General features: G+C 50.9%; 1 protein-coding gene across 22 annotated transcripts in view; it reads right to left on the reverse strand.

Annotated features, from left to right (window-relative positions):
* Positions 1-19,553, reverse strand: part of CFAP65 (cilia and flagella associated protein 65) — a 43,436-nt gene extending 23,883 nt beyond the window's left edge. For 7 of the 22 annotated variants that reach the window (XR_013519108.1, XM_035305762.3, XM_035305768.3 and 4 more), the window contains exons 1-14: positions 15,855-16,281; positions 15,632-15,694; positions 12,743-12,927; positions 9,707-9,809; positions 8,835-9,001; positions 8,459-8,658; positions 8,034-8,179; positions 7,337-7,559; positions 6,753-7,018; positions 5,555-5,755; positions 5,003-5,362; positions 3,400-3,537; positions 1,133-1,378; positions 54-278 (exon numbers count right to left, since the gene is read on the reverse strand). Coding sequence is in view for 21 of the 22 variants with exons in the window: in XM_035305762.3 (XP_035161653.2) it covers positions 54-278; positions 1,133-1,378; positions 3,400-3,537; positions 5,003-5,362; positions 5,555-5,755; positions 6,753-7,018; positions 7,337-7,559; positions 8,034-8,179; positions 8,459-8,658; positions 8,835-9,001; positions 9,707-9,809; positions 12,743-12,927; positions 15,632-15,694; positions 15,855-16,145 (2,814 nt within the window). In the remaining variant the exon portion in view is untranslated. Of the gene's footprint in view, positions 1-53; positions 279-1,132; positions 1,379-3,399; positions 3,538-5,002; positions 5,363-5,554; positions 5,756-6,752; positions 7,019-7,336; positions 7,560-8,033; positions 8,180-8,458; positions 8,659-8,834; positions 9,002-9,706; positions 9,810-12,742; positions 12,928-14,932; positions 15,070-15,631; positions 15,695-15,854; positions 16,282-16,375; positions 16,505-16,909; positions 17,037-18,555; positions 18,645-19,320 lie in introns of those variants that run through there. The other 15 variants (XM_035305780.3, XM_035305765.3, XM_078328579.1 and 12 more) reach the window with 8 other exon arrangements.
* Between the last annotated feature and the right edge of the window lie 505 nt (positions 19,554-20,058).

Genomic DNA, 20,058 nt, shown 5'->3' on the forward strand with positions numbered 1-20,058 from the left:
AAGAGATGACGGAGGTGAAGGTTGCATCACTCGGCAGGAGGGGAGCCACTCACAAGTCTCTCGTTGGGCTGGATTAGCCCCCTGGAGGGCTGGACAGCCAGCAGCTTTCGGTACTGCTCAGAGACCCTCCACTCGAATAGCCGGGGCAGACGTGAGGGGTTGCGGAAGGTGAAGGGGGTGGTGGAGGAGCAGCCCACCCAGGTGGGCTTGAAGTAGAGGCTTTTGTGGGTGTCCAGCTTCAGCTGCAGGGGCTCCTCCCGGCTGTACATGCTCACCTCCTGGAGCCAGAGGAAGGAGGGCAGTGCCCTGACCTCGCTCTGCAGTCCCGGCTCCCCCGACATGTCCAGGAAGCCATGGGAAGGCAGCTTCCCCCCTTGGAGCAGGCAGTGTGAGGCCCTCTGCCAGCCTGGATACTGGCAGTTTTTGTCAAAAGCAGAGTCAGTGGTGACTGGCCCAGGAAATGATTCTTGAAAAGAACTCAGGGACTGAGAGAGGATCCGTAGACCATTTCATGGGGCCACCATCCCAGACCCTATTGCTGGCCTGGCCCCAAATAGCCCTCTACCACCTGCAGATGTCTTTTGCTGCCCCCAGATCCATCCCCTGGGTTCTCTGTAGCACCCTCTTTCTTGGCCTCAGACCCAATGAGGTGGACAGGCAAGGCCCTGAGGGGTGGGAGACTTGCTCACAGATGTGGTTCCTTCCCTACTATGCTACTTCCTGGAGGAGAAGTGGCCCCCTGGAAATCTTAGGGGCCAGCTCCAGCATGTGGCCTTGAAAAGGGCACATGACTGTAATACCAGCACTTTGGGAGGCAGAGGAGGGCAGATCACGAGGTCAGGAGATTGAGGCCATCCTGGCCAACAAGGTGAAACCCCATCTCTACTAAAAATACAAAAATTAGCTGGGCATGGTGGCATGTGCCTGTAATCCTAGCTACTCTGGAGGCTGAGGCAGGAGAATTGCTTGAACGTGGGAGTCAGAGGCTGCAGTGATCCTATATCGTGCCACTGCACTCCAGCCTGGTGACAGAGGGAAATTCCATCTCAAAAAAGGAAAAAAAAAAAGAAAAGAGTGGTTCAAGATTACAGCCCATTCCCAAGGACCTGGGTCTGCTACCTCTGCATCCTACCTGGAGATACTGCGGGGAAGCATTGCACTGCAGGTGGAAAGCGTGCTGCTTCCAGGAGCTGCCTTTGGGGTAGGTGCAGATGAGGAAGATCTGGTGGGCCCCGGGTGTCACTAGGCCCGAGGTGGGCCGAAGGATGATGTCCGAGCCTCTCTGGGGGGCCAGGCTGAAGGTCAGCAGCATGGAGTCTGTGTTGACCAGGAGCAGGCTGCGGTAGGTGGGCTCACCAGAGGACACTGCTGGAAATAGCTGGGGGCGGGAGAAGAGGAGAGTGGCCCCCGCTCAGAGCTCCACCCTGAGACACACACTCAGGGCTCTATGTGGGGTTGGGAGGAGCTGTCTCCAAGGAGATCCAAGATGCTGCCCCGCAGCCCAGTCAACGTCCTGGGAAGGGGGAATTGAAGGAGGCCTGACACAAAAGAATGCTTTTGTTCGGCCAGGTGCGGTGGCTCACGCCTGTAGCCCCAGCACTTTGGGAGGCCAAGGCAGGCAGATCACAAGGTCAGCAGTTTGAGACCAGCCTGGCCAGTATGGTGAAACCCCACCTGTACTAAAAATACAAAAGTAAGCCAGGCATGGAGGCAGCTGGGAACCTGCAATCCCAGCAACTCGGGAGGCTAAGGCAGGAGAATCGCTTGAACCTGGGAGTCAGAGGTTGCAGTAAGCGGAGATTGCATCACTGCACTCCAGCCTGGACGACAGGGTGAAACTCCTTCTCAAAAAAAAGAGAATAGTTTTGTTCTCCAGAGACCTCCAGACAGGGAGACTGGAGGCCACACAGGCCCCTGGGAACCTCAGGTCTCCAAGGCCACTCCTCAAGGGTAAAGTAGAAGCTATTTCATTTTAGGGTGTCTTTGCATTACCCTTTGGAGAACTCATTTTCAGAGAGCCTGGTCCGGAAACTCTGGGGCTATAGTAAGTAGCTGGGCACAGTGGTTCACACCTGTAATCCCAGCACTCTGGGAGGCTGAGGTGGGCAGATCACTTGAGGTCAGGAGTTCGAGACCAGCGACCAGCCTGGCCAACAAGGTGAAAGCCCATGTCTACTAAAAATACAAAAATTAGCCAGGTGTGGTGGCGGGTATCTATAATCTCAGCTACACGGGAGGCTGAGGCTACAGAATCACTTGAACCTGGGAGTTGGAAGTTGCAGTAAGCCGAGACCATGCCACTGCACACCGGGCAACAGAGAGAGATTCTATATCAAAAAATAAAAACGTAAGTAACCCCTTCTAGATGATTCTCATGCAGGCAGCTGATGGGAACCAGCCCAAACTATCTCAGCTCACAAGCACTCTTCAGGCCTCCAGGGTGTGGTCAGCACCAGCTGAGAGCTGAGCAGGCTACAAATCACAAAACCTGTAATCCCTGACCAGAGGTCCCCATCCAGCTGGGGTGACAGCGCCTGTGTGAGCCGCTGAGAGAGTGACACCACAGCTGCCAGGCTGCATAAAGGCCACAACCCAGCAGGAGGAACTGCCAAGGGAAGGGGGCTGAGGGAGGCATCGAGGGCACCCTGTGAGGCAGGCAGGCCTTTGGGAAGCAGCTGCCTCCAAGCTGAATCTTGGGGCGGTACAGGTTTGGGATAGGAGGGCAGAAGTGTAGGTGCAGGGGGAACAGAATCACCCCAAAGCATATTGTCCCAAAGTGGCGCCTTTCCAGCCAGCAGAAGTCTAATGCAAAACCTGAAGATGGTGATGGGGACTGCTGGAGAAAGGTGAAGCTGGGTTGAAAGCCGGCGGTCTGGCCCCAGGCTCTGTGCTTTTCAGCTCTATGTCCGCCTGCTTGTCAGGTCAGACAGGGCTTCTGAGGGCCTTGGGGTTGCCTGGGAATTATGATTCCCTGAGGATGGGGCTGGCTCTACCTCTCACGTGGCGGGGTGCTCCCCAAAGGCAGGAGCTGGTGGTGCAGTTGTCATATCCCTGAGCCCGAGCCCAGGACTTGGGGCACCCAGACGTTCAGTAAACAGGGCACAAACAGTCGCAGGAGCTGGAGAGTTTTCAGCCTGAGAGTCACAGGAGCTGGTATTTCCAATGGAGCAGCAAGGGGGCAGCTGTCCAGGTCCCAGACTCTCCCCAGTCCCAGTGTTGGGGCCCAGGAGCAAGTCCTCAGGCCCAGATCCCCAGTATTGGCACAGCGGAGGTGGGGACAGCCAGGGAGGGTGCAAGGATGTGTTTCTGAGGTCAGCAGAGAAGGAGAGGGATCTGCAGGCCAAGCCAGAAGCTAGGGTTCCCCTGTCTCCCTCCCACTGCTGTTGGGGCCACACTCACCTTGGGGACATCTAGGGAATACTGGGGTACGTGGTGCTCAGAGCCAGTGAAGTAGCTGTGGCCTCGCGCCCGCACCGTCAGGCACCAGGACGGGCACACGGTGCAGTCCTCCTCAATATTACTGTAGCTCTGCAGGACCTGCAGCGGGGCCAGACCCACAGAAAAGCTCAGAGTCCTGTGCCTGTCCTGTGGGGCACCCCTGCTTGCCCCTGCCCCACCCTGGTACTACAGGAGTCCTACATTGGACACAGACAGGAGGGCCTCCCTGGGAAGACAGGGCAGAGAACAAGAATCCCAACCCAGCCCCTCCCACTGGGACCGAGGCCCTGTGTGCATCTGTCTAACAATGCTCTCTTTGGTCCTCACACCCAGGAGGAGGGTGGGGCTGGGATGTGAAGGCAGCATTCATTTTGTAGGAATGAGCCTAGAGAAGCGCCAGCCAATGGAAATATCATGTGAGCCACAAATGCCAGCCGCAAATGTCATTTTAAATGTTCCAGTAGCCACATTAAAAAAGTAAAACATGTGAAGTTAATGCTAATAGCGTATTTTATTTAACCCAATAGATCCAAAATCTTATCACTTTAACATATAACCAATATATGTTATGAGACATTTTACATTCTTTTCATACTAAGTCTTTGAAATCCGGTGTGCATTTTACACTCATGGCATGTCTGAATTGGGTCCAGCCACAATTCAGAGCTCAGTAGCTGCACGTGGCTGACAGTAGCCATGTTGGACTGCGCAGGTCTAGAGGCTGCAACCTAAATATCTGACAGGCTCAGCCTCAGCAGAGCCAGGCATCTACAAACCTGCACTGCCAAGGCATTAGGACGGGGGCAACTAAAGTCTCTGCTTTGGAAGGACTCCTCAAAAGACTGGATGTGGTCTCAAGTTTAGGGATGGAAAGATCAGGACTCAGAAGAGTCCAGAGTTAAGGAACTTGCCAGGGTGACATAGCTGATAAGTGACCCTGATCTTGACCGCACAGCCCTGCACTTCTCTGGGCCCCAACACCTTGGCCACTGGGCAAGGGCAGTGGCGTGGGCAGAGCCAAGAAGGAAGGGATGGGTAGGACTAATGGATGAGGAGGGGGCCAGAGCAGCAGGGCTGGGGACAGCCGGCACTCTTGAGTTCCCTGACCCAGGGAAGCTGAGCTAGAAGCCCCTCCCAACACAAGTGTCTAATGCTGCTGACTTTGTCTCCAGGCCCAGGGTCCTGCCCGCTCAAAGCTCCTTTAGAAGGACCACTTCTTAATTCAAGTACTAGTAAAGAAGCCAGGAGGCCTCCTAGCCAGGAGCCCCAGGGAGTGTCTCCATGTGCACCAAATCCTTCCAAACAGCTTGATCTCAGCTGAGTTCTCCCCTGGAAGGGAGGGGAGACTTACACATGAAGAGAAAATCAGATGGACTGAGCTGGGTCAGGAGCTTGTGAGGAGACAAACCCATCGAGGCCGCTGTCCAGCCAAGAGAAAGCCTGGCATGCAGAGGATGGAGCCTGAAGCCGCCCTCAGTCACCCCCGTCACCCCCATCACCCCACCCAGCCATTCAGGCTCCCAGTAGAGACCCCAAATTCTTCCCTCTCATCACGCGTACACACCTTATAGATGGCGAAGGCTTCAAGCTCCACCGTGTAAAGGCAGTTGGGGTGAGGCGGCTGGAAGTGCAGGCGCATGGCCATGGACTTGAGTGGGGGCACGTCACAGGTCTCTGGGGTCACCCAGAAGGGGCAGTCAGACCTTCGCGTCCAGACCACTGTGATCTTGCCCTTGGTGTGGTTCATCAGACACAGGGGGACAGGGTTGGGGGCCTCAGGCCCGGGGCAGGCACCAAAGTCTACCTCGACAGGCTCTACACTGACAGGCGGGGGGAAGATGGTCAAGTCGCTGGTGCCGTCGAAGAAGAACTCAGTCATGGGGGGGATATAAGGGTACTGCGGGGCTGGCATGTCCTCCAGGTCCTGCATGGAGAAAGACAGGTGGACAGGGCCTGACTGCCATTCCTCTTGCTGTTGCCCCTCCTGGGCACACTCTTGTCTGGACAAGGCTGCAGTAGTCACCCCGACAACTAATGGTGCCCATGGGACCCTGGGAGCATGGGATTGCCCAGCAATCGCTAGGGAAGAAACATGCAGCTGGGGAGGGCACTGAACCTGGATGGGAATCATGAGGGCCCCGTTCTGGTCCTGCGCCAGCTTCTTCTCCTTCAGCATGGCATCCAGGATGTCAGGGGGGTAAAGCGTCAGGCCCCGGGCCAGGTGTGTGTGATACCAGGTGAGGTGCAGAGGCTTCAGGATGGCCGGCTTGGTGCTGTCTGAGTGGCAGGTCCCCATCAGGTCCAGGAACAGTGGGTCCTGTGACATTTGTCTATGTGTGATGGGGCATGGGAGGGGTGGGGGGGCACGGGGGGTCCTGGGGGTTGAACTGACAGAAGCTGGGCAGACAGGATAACAGAAGCAGCAGGGCAGAAGCTTCAGGTGGCCAGTGAGTGAGCACTCAGCCATGGCCTGGCTCAGCCAGGGCACCGCAGGAGTCCAGGACAAGCCAGGAGAGAGCACCCCTGTCCTTAAAACACTCAGCCATTGCCCACTCTTCCCCTCTGCTACGGCCTCTGGGCATTCTCTTGTCCACCCTAATGCCAGCCCAAAGGCCTGCAAAACTAGAATGCAGGCCCTCCCAAGGGAGGAGAATATGGGGGCTGCCTCATCAGGCCTCCCTCTGGGCTTCTGTTTCTTCCTCCATTCCCAAGGATCCCCCTAGTCCATATTACACTGTCATGAGAATTAGAGAAAGGTGCCCATTGCTCCAGGTACACAACACAGCCCGAGTCTGGGCACCAGCTCAGGAAGGGATCATGGGTTACATTTCAGCCCTGTTGCCACCTTGGCCAGGTACCCGCTGGTCAGGGCACAATGTGTCCGATCTTGCCCAGGGGCCTAAGGTTGGGGTCTAACTTGAAAGCTCTCTGCCCTACGCATGCTATGTGGGGTGGCTCCAGGGAAAAATTAGTCTATGGAGTCATGGAAGGCAAAGAAATGGCAAAGCCTGCAGGGCTTGGGGGAGGGCAGGAGGCCGAGGGTCCAAACCGCCCTCTCCCAGCCCATAAGCACAGCAGCAGCAAAGCGCCTGGCCTGGTAGCAGGGCAAGACTGACAGACACACAGTGATCTCTCCTGTACCCGGCCCACACAGTGGCTCCAAAAGCCGGGGCTGGAGCCCAGGAGTGGGAGACGACTAGGCAGAAAGTCCTAGAAGTTTCAGAACACAGGTGAGTGGCCACCAAGCCTTGTCATCACCGCTGGGCCCTGGGGAGCCTCTCCCCACTCAGCCTCACGCCTTCCCCACCGCTCACCTGGTGGTGGATGAGACAGGCCACACGCCGAAAGCAGATGATGGGGTGAGTGGGCCGGAAAGCACAGCGCAGGGTCATGCGGGCCTTGCCCACCAGGGTCCCAAAAGCAGGCTTTATGCTAAAGACGCTCTCCAGGCAGTCGATGGCAAACTGGAAGTGAGCCGTGCAGTCTGACTGGTTCTCAATCCACAGGGCCTGCTCGGAGCACTCTCCAAGGTTGACCCAGCTGAAGTCGACACAATAGCGCTGCAGGGACACAGCAGGGCCTGGGCACAGGAGATGGGGTATCAGCTTCCCCAAGAATGTCTTAGACAAGGTCCCACTGATGGGTGGTGGTGCTCTCTGGGCCAGGCTACAAAGGCCCAGAGCCCTGGCAGGCTGAGCAGAACTCCAGCGTAATTGGGTGTCCGTGGGACGGGAATTCTCTAGGTAGTTGCAAATGATTCCCCACAGGGCCACCAGGGGGCAGCAAACACCCAGGCTGAGGCAAGGTGGCCCTGGCTCTTAGAAGCAGGGAAGGAGCTCTTCAGAACCCTCAGCAGACTGCTCCTGTACCCCGGGGAGACCCCTGGGGTCACCAGTACCTCCACAGAAACCAACGACTTTGAGCAGGGTCTTGGAGGCACAGCCAGAAGGCACGATGGAGAAGTAGTCCATAGTCCTGGTGTCCAGTGTCTTGGGGTGGAAGTACACAGACACGCATTTCTTCTCTCCTGGGAGCACAACGCCGTGGGCCGTGGGGCATGAGAAGGCCTGGTCTCTGGCCATTTCATCTGGGGAAATTTCAATCCGGAAGGGAGCATTTACCTGTGGGGCCAGGCAGAGGGACAAGGGGTCAGGTTGCAGAGTGGGACATTGTACAATGTGGCACAGTCTACACATTGTACTGGTGTGCCCAGCGGGCATCCAACCTGTGCCCCACTAGCCAGGCTGCCTCCACCAGGAGGAGGGAAGGGGCCGAGTCATGTGCACTGTGCTGGGCCTGCCCAAAGGGGACACCTTGGAATCTCCCCAAGGTCCCATCGCAGCTAACTGTGGTTGTCCTGGGGTCAGGACAGTCTTAGAGCTGTTCTTGGAGTGGCTCTGGGGAGCTGAGGTGTACCCCAGCCCAGCCCCCAGCAGAGGGAAAGGACACCCTTGAGGACAGTTGACATGGATTACCTGAGACTTGGGGCCAAAGGTGTAGAGAGAAACAGGGGCATTGTGTAAGGGGGTGATTTTAGGAAACTCCGGTCCTGGGGGCCCTGAGTCCTGCTGCTGCCCCTCCCACCCAGTGCCTACCGCCGATGGGTTGTGGAGCCTGATCTGCCTCTCCAAGGTGCAGCCCACAGCAACAGAGCCGAAGTGCAACAGCTTCTGGAAGCCCTCGGCATCCTGGTCCTCCAGGCGCTTGTGCCTTATGCTCACCAGCAGCTGGGCGCACTTGGCTGGGGCAGAGATGGGAGATTCTTGGGGTAACTACCAGGGCCTCTGTGTCCCCAGTTGAACAGCCCCTCAAAGAAGGCAGGTGGCCCCAGGGAACATTTAGTCTGTAACATCATGGAAGACAAAGAAAGGGCAAAGCCTTTGGGGCTGGGGAGAGGGCAGGAGGCTGGTGGAGGCCCTGTGGGGGCCAGGCCAGGTGGGAGGTGGGGGACACGGAGGCTTAGAGGCCCAGGGAGGTACAGCAGGGGCGGGTCTGCGGGTGGTGGGAGGTTGGGCCTCACCTACAGCCTGCAGCTGGATGCTGGTCCTCTGCTGGCTGCCCTCCCCGTACCAGCATGTGGCCTGTACCTCGTGGATGAGGGCAATAAGGGGCTGAAAGGTCACTTTGATCTGAGAGGCCTGGCCTGGCTCCAGAAGCCCCATGGTAGGCAGCATCTGGAATGGGCTGGAGAACTCCCAGGTGAAGAAGGTGGGCAGGTCCCTGGGGGTGGGGAGTGGGTCAGACCACTGGGCTCCCGGCCCCTGTTCCTGCAGTAGCAAGTCAGGAACGCTGGCCAGAACCTCAGACTCCCCCCAGGGTATGCCCATCTCTCCCACTCCCAGACGCCCTCCTCACAGCTCTTGTTCTCCCCACCCATGTCTCAGCCTCTCTCTCACCCCACATTATCCAGGCAGAAACAGGCCTCGGTTGTGTCCCCCACAGCACACATGGGCAGCTGCAGGGACGGTGGGCAGATCAGCCTGTGGCAGGGCAGGGTGGCCCGCAGGCCCACACAGAATATCCCCTCCGCTTTCTCAAACCACAGCTGGTCCACATACTCCTTCTGCAGAGCAAGGTGGGCAGAGGCAATCACCCATCGGTGGCACTCAGGGACTGCACATCCCACCTACCCTCAGCTGCCCCCAACACAACCACTAAGGGGAGGGCTGGGCCATGGCCTCCATGTCAGGCTGAAGGGAGGCTCAGCTACCTGGGCACCTATGTTGTCTTGGTCTCAAAGATTAGAGCCTCTTTTGTGGAAAAAGTATTCTGAGGAAATGTGGGCAGGGGGTGGCAGCAAGAGGCTGAGAAATAAATGTAGTAGGGGTTTCTTTTTCTTTTTCTTTTTTTTGAGATGGAGTCTCACTCTGTCGCCCAGGCTGGAGTGCAGTGGTAAGATCTCAGCTCACTGCAACAGCTGCCTCCTGGTTCAAGTGATTCTCCTGCCTCAGCCTCCCAAGTAGCTGGGATTACAGGAATGTGCCACCACACCCAGCTAATTTTTGTATTTTTTAGTAGAGATGGGGTTTCACCATGTTGGCCAGGCTAGTCTCTAACTCCTGGCCTCAAGTGACCTGCCCACCTCGCCCTCCCAAAGTGAGGGATTACAGGCGTGAGCCACTGTGTCTGGCCCCGGAAGGCAGGTCTTTCTGATGGTCAATATATTGAAGCCTTTAATTCCCCTGGGGAATGCCCTCTGTCTAATGAGATGAGGGAGGTCACTGTTCCCAGGTGCCTTCCTGCCCTCACTCACTGTGGCAGACCTTACCTCTTCCAGAGGCCGGAAGACGATAGGGAGCGTGAGGGTTATGCCTGGGCTCAGGAAGATGGGCTGGGGGATGACCGTGAAGAAGAACTTGGTTTTGGGGGGCCTGCAGGAGACAGCAGGGGGGTGAGCACCTCAGATCAGGGCTCAGAACAAGTGGAAGAGGCAGGAAACGAGAGAAGCCCTGTAGCCAAAGGCGCTTAAGTCCTAGGGACCACAGAGAAACAGACCAGGAGATGAGTATGTGCAGGTGGAAACTCAGGGGTTCGGTCACAAGAGGATCCGTCCTCTTCCTCCCCCTCCTAGTTTCAGAGATCTTCACTCTAAACAAAAAGGGAGTAGTGTTTGTACCTTTGACGAGTACAGAGGCCCGAGGGGGACAGAGACAGGGAAGGGCTGCCCAGATTCAAAGAGTCCCTGAGCACTGAGGTGGGGGAACCAAGGCTGAGGAGGGTGGGACTTAAGATGCCTTTCCAGAGACCTCAGCAGAGCAGCAGTAGCCCACAGTGGGTCAGAACCACAGCTGCTGCAGACTTTCAACATACTATTAAGACGATGACATTGTCAGCAACTTTACAACAACAAATGCTTAAATTTAGATGAAAAAAACCGATTGCTATAAAAATATAATTTACCAAAACTGACCCAAGAACTGTTCAATAAATACTATGGCTGTTGTGCCTAAAAACATCAAAGAAATGGAATGGGTGGTCAAACATCTTTCCACAGGCCAGGTACAATGCCTCGCATCTGGAATCTCAGCACTTTGAGAGGCTAAGGCGGGAGTATCACTTGAGCCCACAGGTTCAATACCAGTCTGGGCAACAGGGCAAGACCCTATCTATACCAAAATTAAAAAAAAAAATTATCCAGGCATGGCGGTGCATGCCTGTAGCCCCAGATACCCGAGAGGCTGAGGTGGGAGGATCACTTGAGCCCAGGAGTTCAACGCTGCAGTGAGCCACGTTAATGCCACTGTACTCCAGCCTGGGCAACAGAGCAAGACCCTGTCTCAAAACAAACAAACAAACAACAACAACAAAAAACTATGCACACACAAAAAAGAATGAAAGAAAGGAAAGGAAAGGAGGGAAGAAAGGAAAGAAAAGAAAAAAAGAAAGAAGAAATTACATAAACTTCAATGTGTGTTTATTAGAAAAACTCTCGGCAAAGCAGGAATAGAAGAATACTCCCATAATCTGACGAAGTGTACAAAAAAAAACCAAAACAAATGAAACCACAAACCAGTCCTACAGGAAATCAATTCTCCCAGACTGCTTAATGGTGAAAGAGTGCAGTCCTTCACTCTGAGATGAGAAACAGAACAAACCTCTTTCTGTAACCACTTCTGTTCAACACTTTTCTATTTAACAACCCAGTAAGGAAAGACAAAGTATGTAAGGATTTGGAAAAAAAGTCATTTTCTACATGAAATACAAATGTGTGCATGAAAAAAACCAAGAATACAACAAATAAATTATTAGAATTAATAAGAGGATTTGCAAAGATCACTGAACACAATACCTATATGAAATGACATTTTAAAAACTAACAACAAACAAATAAAACAACTAAAAATACGTCACATATAACAAAAGCAAAAACATAAAATACGAATAAATCTAAAGATGTGCAAGATGTCTATGGAGAAAACTTTACACTTTATTGAGAGACATGAAAGATAACCTAATAAATACAGAGATAGCCCATGTTCATGGATTAAAAGACACAATATTGCAATGATATCATTTCTCCCCATATTCATCTATAGGTCCAATTAAATCCCAATCAAAATCTCAAGAAGTGTTTCATGTGCATGCATGTTAAGCTGATTTGAATATTTACATAAAAGATTGAAGGGCCAAGAATAGTCAAGATAATCTTGAAGAAGAGTTAAGAGGACTTATACTACCAGATATCAAGATGTACTATTCACAAAAATCAATTCCATACAGATAAAAGATAAATATAAAAGGCACACCTATAACATCTTTATTAGATACTAGAGGAAAATATCTTCCTGACCTAGGGGTAGAGAAGGCCTTCTCAGGAAAAGTGTAAAAAAGCACCAACCATAACAAAGACTGATAAAGTTGGTACCTTTAAAATTCAGAACTTTCGTTCTTCAAAAGACACAATAAAGAAAGTAAAGACAAATCATAAGATGAGAGAAGATATCCACAATTTATAACTGGCAAAGGGTTTGTAACTGGAATAAGAACGTCTTCCAAAAAGAAAAACGACAAAATAATGTAATAGAAAAATGGCCACAGACTTGATCATAAATTTCCCAAATGAAGAAATGCAAATGGTCGATAACCTACAAAAAGACAGTCATCCTTATTAATCAGTAATCAGAGAAATGCAAATTAAAACCACAAGTTACCATGATTGGCAAAACTTTTCAATTCTGATAATAGCAATTATTGGTAAAGCCATGGAGGAACAGGAACACTCTGCTGCTGGAGGGCGTCTACACAAATCTGTGCACTTTGGGAAATCGTTTGGTTTATCTACAGAGGGTGAACCAGCACATGTCCTAAGCCTCAGCAATTCTGCTCCTATGTCTATACCCCAGAAAAGACAGAAGGTAGAGCAAGGAGGCAGAATAGAAGGCTCCACCCCACAAAGACACCAATTTAACAACTACCCAGAAACACAAAAAAACGAAAAACTTTCATAAGTGCCCAAAATCACGTGAGCCTTCATAGTACCTGGTATTTCCCAGAAAAATTCTTGTACTTGTGCAACTGGACACATAAACACAAATGTTGGTAACAGTCTCCAACTAGAAACAACCCAAACTTCCTTCAACAGAAAATACACAAGTACATTATGGTACAGGCACACACTGGAACACTACCACGATGAAAAGAATGAACTATAGCTGCACAATTATTCATACTGCACGTTTTAGACACTCACTGGCTTTTATATAGCATGTTAAAGGTTTTCTGTTTGTTTGTTTTGTTTTTTAAGAGAGCCTGCTTTAGTGGCTCAAGGCTCTGGTGCTGGGTCCTTGATTCCTTACGCTGGTACCTGTACTTCATCTTCTGGAGTTTCAAGGATCGATTTTTCAGAACCAGGCTCCTTGTGGTCTCCTTTCCTAGCTCCCAGCCTTTCCAGTGCAGCTCCTCAGCCACCTCAATGCCCCAGATGACCCTCTTCTTCACTCTCTCCTGCTTCTTTGGGGAGTGCATCTGATTGTCCATGGAGTTTGCAGGCTGTTTGGGTGGCAGGGAGAAGGGGGATCAGAAAGCATGCATCAGCAGGGTGGGATGCCAAGACCTAGAGAACAGGCGAAGGTCTTCCCTCCACCACCAAGAAAATAAAGGACAAGACAGAAAAACGATGATTGACACCACCTGTCACCCCCGGGGGATGGCCTAGAGATAGACATCACCTCTTCCAAGACTGGAACTGCTTTGCAACTAGAGCCCCTGCCCCTGCAGCCTTCCCCGGGTGGCCCCATCGGCCATTCTGTGCAAGCACACAAATGCAGGCTTCCATTCTATTCCTCAGTGCACCCTCAGATCCCACCCAGTCAGGTGCCTCTTCCCCTCTTCTTCCTCCCAGTCCTGCCCCTTGCTACAGATGCCTCTTAGCTAGAGCAGTCTATCCCAGGCCCCTTTCCAGACCGCAATTCCCTCTGCACCATTCCCTCTCCCATTCCTCAATTGGCTGGTGGAGCAGAGGAGGAGCCAATTTGCCTGCTATTCACCCCTGCTATTCCCCTGACTTCTGGGGCCACTCCAAGTGCTGCTCCTGGTGATGCTGGGGCTGCCACATGCGGCGTTTCCATCTATAATGGAAAGTCTTTCCATAGGCTTATCCATCAACCTCTTCTAGATGAAGAAGGAGGGAGCATGGAAGCCCCCCAGGGCGGTAAGGTGGAGGATGAACTGGATGCCTCTTCCTACCACAGTCATTGCTACGAGCACTCAACTCATTGGCATTTTATCTTTTTTTTTTTTTTTGAGACGGAGTTTCGCTCTTGTTACCCAGGCTGGAGTGCAATGGCGCAATCTCGGCTCACCGCAACCTCCGCCCCCTGGGTTCAGGCAATTCTCCTGCCTCAGCCTCCTGAGTAGCTGGGATTACAGGCACGCACCACCGTGCCCAGCTAATTTTTTGTAATTTTTAGTAGAGACGGGGTTTCACCATGTTGACCAGGATGGTCTCGATCTGTTGACCTCGTGATCCACCCGCCTCGGCCTCCCAAAGTGCTGGGATTACAGGCTTGAGCCACCGCGCCCGGCCCTGTTTTTTTTTTTTCTTTGTGAGGGTCTCACTCTGTTCCCCAGGCTGGAGTGTAATGGCACGATCTTGGCTCACTGCAACCTCTGCCACCAAGGTTCAAGTGATTTTCCCACCTCAGCTTCCCAAGTAGCTGGGATTGCAGGCACCAACATCATGCCTAGCTAATTTTTGTATTTTCGTACAGATAAGGTTTCACCGTGTTGGCCAGGCTGGTCTTGAACTCCTGACCTCAGGTATCCACCTGCCTTGGCCTCCCAAAGTGCTGGGATTACAGGCGTGAGCCACCGTGCCTGGCCAGCATTTTATCTTTGACCAGGTATTGCTTTTATACTGCTACATAACATAAAGATATAGTTATCCATTCAACAAATATTTTTTGACCACCTATCATGCACCAGACACTGTGCTAGGTGCTGGGACTATAATGGTGAACAGGACTTAAAATCCCTTTTCTCTTGGAGCTTACATTCTCAGTTTCATTATTTACTGAGTGTGTCTGATGGACAGTATACTATTTTAATTCCTGAGTCATCTATGGAAGAAAGGTGACATGGGTGATGGGAGGTAATTTATTATAAATATCAGTTGGTGCATCAGTCAGTGTCCAGGCAGGAAAACAGAAGCCACTTTGAATGTTTAAAATGAAATTTACTGCAGCCGGATGTCGTGGCTCACACCTGTAATGCCAGCACTTTGGATCACAAGGTCAGGAGTTCGAGACCAGCCTGGACACACAGTGAAACCCTGTCTCTACTAAAAATAAAAATAAATTAGCCAGCCCGTGGTGGTGGGTACTTGTAATCCCAGCAACTCAGGAGACTGAGGCAGGAGAATCACTTGAACCCAGGTGGAGGTTGCAGTGAGCCAAGATCGTGCTACTGTACTCTAGCCCGGGTGATAGTGTGAGACTCAGTCTCAAAAAAAAAAAAAGGGAAAACAAAAACAAAAAACCAAAAACATGGAACTTACTGCACAACCATGGGTAATGAAGGAACCCAGGAGCTGGCAACATCAACACGCTGCCACCACGCCCTGGTTAGAAGTGGTGGAGTCAATACAGCCTTGAGGCCTGTCTGGTGGGAACTGGAGCCCCAGGGGAAACGCAGCTGCTGACAGAGACACTGTCAAAAGCAGAGGGAGGAAGAGAAACGCCCTGGCTTCTCCCTTCCTCCCACCCTCCAATCTCCTACCAGCTCAGAGCAGAGCAGGGGAGGGCAGTGAGTGAATCCAAGGGCAAACAGTTCCGGAACAGCACAGAGGACAGAGATGTCTTCTAAAACATGACCCTCAGTCCACAATGAGGCCAGGGCAGCACACCTAAGGAGTTGGCACCACACAACACACAACACAGACACACGCTGCATCATCCACAAAGCCATACCCATAGTCACACCCCCTGGACAGTGCAGCTGCATCAGAGAACCATAAGAGCTGCGAAGAGTAAACAGCATCTGTATGTTATTGGTCAAACACAAAGTCCTAGGGGTCAAGGCCAGAAAAACTTTCTGAGGAGAGAAATCCTGGCCATCCAACCAGCCTCTGGCTTGTTCCTTCCTGGCACTCTCCTACCCCACAGCCTCTTGGCCACTCACTGCTCCCAGCACTCCAGTGTGCTTGGTGCTACAATGGTGAACAAGACTGACAAATCATTTTTCTCTTGGAGCTTACATTCTCAGTTTCAGTATTTACTGAGTGTCCATGGCCAATATGATATTTTCTTTCCTGAACAACCTATGGAAGAAAGATGACAAGGAAAGTCTAGACAAGGTCTAGGGCTAAGATACAGAGGGAAGAGTCAGGGCCTCACAGATTCCCACCCTCCTGCCCTGCTGCCCATGCCCCACCCTGGCCCTGCCACACCCTGCTCCGCCTGCCCTGGCTGTATTCCCACCCGGGCACTGATAGTGCTGCAGGCACTCATGGCTGCACTGCTGTCATTGATGATGGGGATGGCCATTGTGCTGGCACTCAGGCAGGATCCACCAGAGTTCATGGTGTGGTCCCTGCTGTTCCTGGACCTCATGATGGAGCTTGGAGCCTGGGTGAGCATCAGGCCCTTGGGACACAGTCCAAAAGGAGCACTTTGAGTGTGGAGCTGGGAATAGAGCAGAAGGAAAGGGAGACAGGAGTGACATGAGAAAGAGAGGCTGAGGGAGGAGACTCTTGTGGCCATCCTTGTCATGGAGAAGAGGGTCAGCTTCCCAGCTCTGGCAACAGGTACAAGGTGGCACCATGAGGAATGAGGCTATACACAAGATTCAGAGCTTCTCCTGGGAGCCTAGGGACTCACCATCAGGAAAGGGACTCCAAATAGAAACCTGGGGACAAGGCTCACCCCATCATGCCCCTCCATGGCCATACTTGGCTCTATTCAGCTAGCTCCAGTGGGTGTCACTGAAGCATGTGCATTACCTTTATCTGGCTTTTACTCTCTGCTTGTTTCCTCTAAACACTCTTGCCTCTTGTGAGAAGAGGAATAAGGGAGAAGGAAGAGGCAAGTGAGACTGACCACCTTCTGGGTTTCCTTCGCCAGTCTACAACCTGTTAAGGCAAACATCACTGAAATCAATCAAAGCATGTCAATCCATCTCTAGAGAAGAGGGATTCCCGATGACTGTAGTTGAAATCATATGCACATATATGTGACACATATGTAAAGTATATACCAGATGTTATGTATGTGTACATGTCTGTTTTCCAGGAGGAACATCTACAGCTTTCACCAAATGCTTAAAAGGATGTTTGACCTTGACCTAAGGGACACAAAGTATCTCAGACTAGCTCTGGCTCCATCATCTTGAATCCCCTCTTCCTTTAGCACACACACTCAGTGTGACTTTGTTACTTCTATAAGAGAACAGCAATTTTCAGACTCACACACCAAAACTAAGCCAGCTCCACTCGGGCACATGTGGAAGTGGTGTGCAGACCTGTACAATGACTTACCACAAATGGTTCATCTCTAATTTTCCTTTATGCTTGATACAAAGCCATCATCCATGAAATCATAGAACATGGCACTGTCCCCAAAATATAATGCAATCCATGTGTGTAATTTAAAACATTCTAGTAGCTGCATTATAAAAGTAAAAAGACACAGGTAAAATTAATTATAACAATATATGTTATTTAATCCATCATATCAAAAATACTCTCATTAAATATGTAATCGATAATTATTGAGATACTTTACTTTCTTATTTTGTATTAAGTCTTTGAAATCTGGTGTGCATTTTACACTTATAGCGCATGTCAGTTTGGATTACCTTTTTTTTTTTTTTTGAGAGATGGAGTCTCACTCTTTCACCTAGGCTGAAGTGCAATGGCACAATCTCGGCTCACTGTAACCTCCACCTCCCAGATTCATGCAATTCTCCTGCCTCAGCCTCCCGAGTAGCTGGGATTACAGGCACCCGACACCATGCCCAGCTAATTTTTATATTTTTAGTAGAGAAGGGGTATCACCATGTTGGTCAGACTGGTCTCAAACTCCTGACCCTGTGATCCACCCGTCTCAGCCTCCCAAAGTGTTGAGATTACAGGCATGAGCCACAGTGCCTGGCCGGACTACCCATATTTTAAGTGCTGAATAGCTATATAGGGCTATTGGCTACCACATTGGATGGCATCACTCTAATACCTTTTTTGAACATATGAATATTTTTCAGACTACTCAATGTATCCTCCCCCACTTCTTCAAATAAGAATCTCAAAAAAATAATGTCTATTAACATGTACTAAAAACCTACATGCCAGGCAGTGTTGTAAGGTCCTTACAGGTTTATTTATTTATTTTCGAGACGGAGTTTAGCTGTTGTTACCCAGACTGGAGTGCAATGGCACGATCTCGGCTCACCACAACCTCCGCCTCCTGGGTTCAAGCAATTCTCCTGCCTCAGCCTCCCAAGTAGCTGGGACTACAGGCGCGCACCACCATGCCCAGCTAATTTTTGTATTTTTAGTAGAGATGGGGTTTCACCTTGTTGACCAGGATGGTCTAGATCTCTTGACCTTGTGATCCACCCACTTCGGCCTCCCAAAGTGCTGGGATTATAGGCGTGAGCCACCGCACCCAGCCTTATTTATTTTTGAGAGAGAGTCTCACTCTGTCACCCAGGCTGGAGTGCAGTGTCAAGATCTCAGCTCACTGCAACCTTCACCTCGCAGGTTCAAGCGATTCTCCCTCACAGGCATTTTAATTCTTATAACAATTTGTGATTATGTGTGACTTGCCCATTTATTTGGCCTAAAATGGTCTCTTTTCAAGTTTGTGGTTCAATTCCTTATTTCAATGTATTCATATTTAGTAACCAATTTTATGATCACCCTTTAGGAATTTATACATTTCCATCAGACACTCTCTTATTCCTCCCCCACCATCTGCCACCACTCCTTTAAAGTGGAAGATTCTGTTGACTCTATTTTTCCTAGTTGGCAACATGTCCAAACCCCCTAGAGGGGACTATCTAGATTCTTTCCTTCCTTCCTTCCTTCCTTCCTTCCTTCCTTCCTTCCTTCCTTCCTTCCTTCCTTCCTTCCTTCTTCCTTCCTTCCTTTCTTCACAAAGCACTTACTGAGTGCCTATTACGTACCATCTACTGTGCTAAGCACCAGACAAGGCAGGCAAGTCTGCTACCTCCAACTGTGAACTGGACATTCAGATGAAATCAAAGAAATGTAGCTGAGGAGACACAGAGAGAGTCAATTACTTTTCTGCCACGGGATGGTCTTGCAGTCCTGCCCTGACTCATTAATGCCTCTGACCTCAGGGGATTGTACAGACAGCTCCTGCCTCGGGGTTCTAAAAAAGTCTCCACTCAACACATGAATATTCCACAGAGTGCCTAGAAGAGCTGGTCCAACCCAGGTCATAGGGGAGTAAGCTGGGTCCCAAGGCAAGGGAAGCTGGATGCCAGCATCTTCTCAGACTCTACTGGGATAGGAAATTTTCTCCATCTCCCGGAGCCTCAGTCTCCTGCCTATAAAATGTGAGTTATCCTGACGATTTCGCAAAGTTGATGTGCAGCTCGAATGAAACAGAGGATTTTAAAACGCACTCAACAAACCTATGTTATAGTAATTAACAACCGTAACTTCCACACTAGCCTGCACTATTCTCCCAAAAGACTCACACATCTGCAGTCGTTGTGAAGAGACTGGGCAAGAGAGGTTTTTTGTTTTTGTTTTAAATCGAAGTTTCCAATTTCGAGGACTTAAAAATATATATTATGAGCGTCCTTTATTTGTCTAATTGCGGATCTAAAAATCTCCAAGATGACCACTGGAAAAAAGTGGCAGGTCGTCGTGTAGAGTAGAGGGACAAAGAAATAGGTGAAACAAAGGGGGACAAAATATACTTAGAGCTGTTTCTTCTTTCTCTTCGGGCTCCTTAGTCTGATCTCGCCCAAAGGTCAGTCCCACGGGGCTCTCTGAAGGGCTTGGAGGGGACCTCTGGCCACGACTTCCCTAAGGAGAGGGTATCCCGGGACCGATACCTTCCCTGGCCACCCGCGCCGCTCCTGGGACCCTGGGACCCTGGGACAAACGCTCCGAACTTACATCTCCGCCATATTGCCGTCTCCATAGATACAAGACGCGCAGGACACGGCGTCTTCAGACATCCCAGGGCAACGACGGCAGCCCGAATGAGACAAGATTCATAGAAGGTGAATGTGCCGCCCAAATTTATTACCTATATTCAATTTTGATTCCCTGACTTTTCCTGCTGGTAGTAACTGTGGGCTTCTACTTGTCGCGACATGGTAATGTAGCGCCCCCTAGTTGTCATGACTTTCCAGCAATCATGACTTTAGTTAACGACCAAATTCACGGGAAGCTACTCGGTGTGCTTGACACTGACACACAGAGACAGAACTTCATTCTCTGTGATTGCAATTGTTAACTTAAAAGCAGCCCGTAGTTATTTCTTATTTGGATATTACTTTGCAAATAGCTCCCTTTTGCTGATGAGAGGAACTGTGTCCTCTGCGTTTTTTCCCAGCATTTCTTCTTGCTCAGCAACAAGAAAAATAACTCTTTTGAAGGGATCGGAAGGTTAATGTATGAAGGGATTATTAACATAATGTAGACTTTTG

This window comes from Callithrix jacchus, chromosome 6 (assembly GCF_049354715.1).
Source record: "Callithrix jacchus isolate 240 chromosome 6, calJac240_pri, whole genome shotgun sequence".
NCBI classification, from domain to species: domain Eukaryota; kingdom Metazoa; phylum Chordata; class Mammalia; order Primates; family Cebidae; genus Callithrix; species Callithrix jacchus.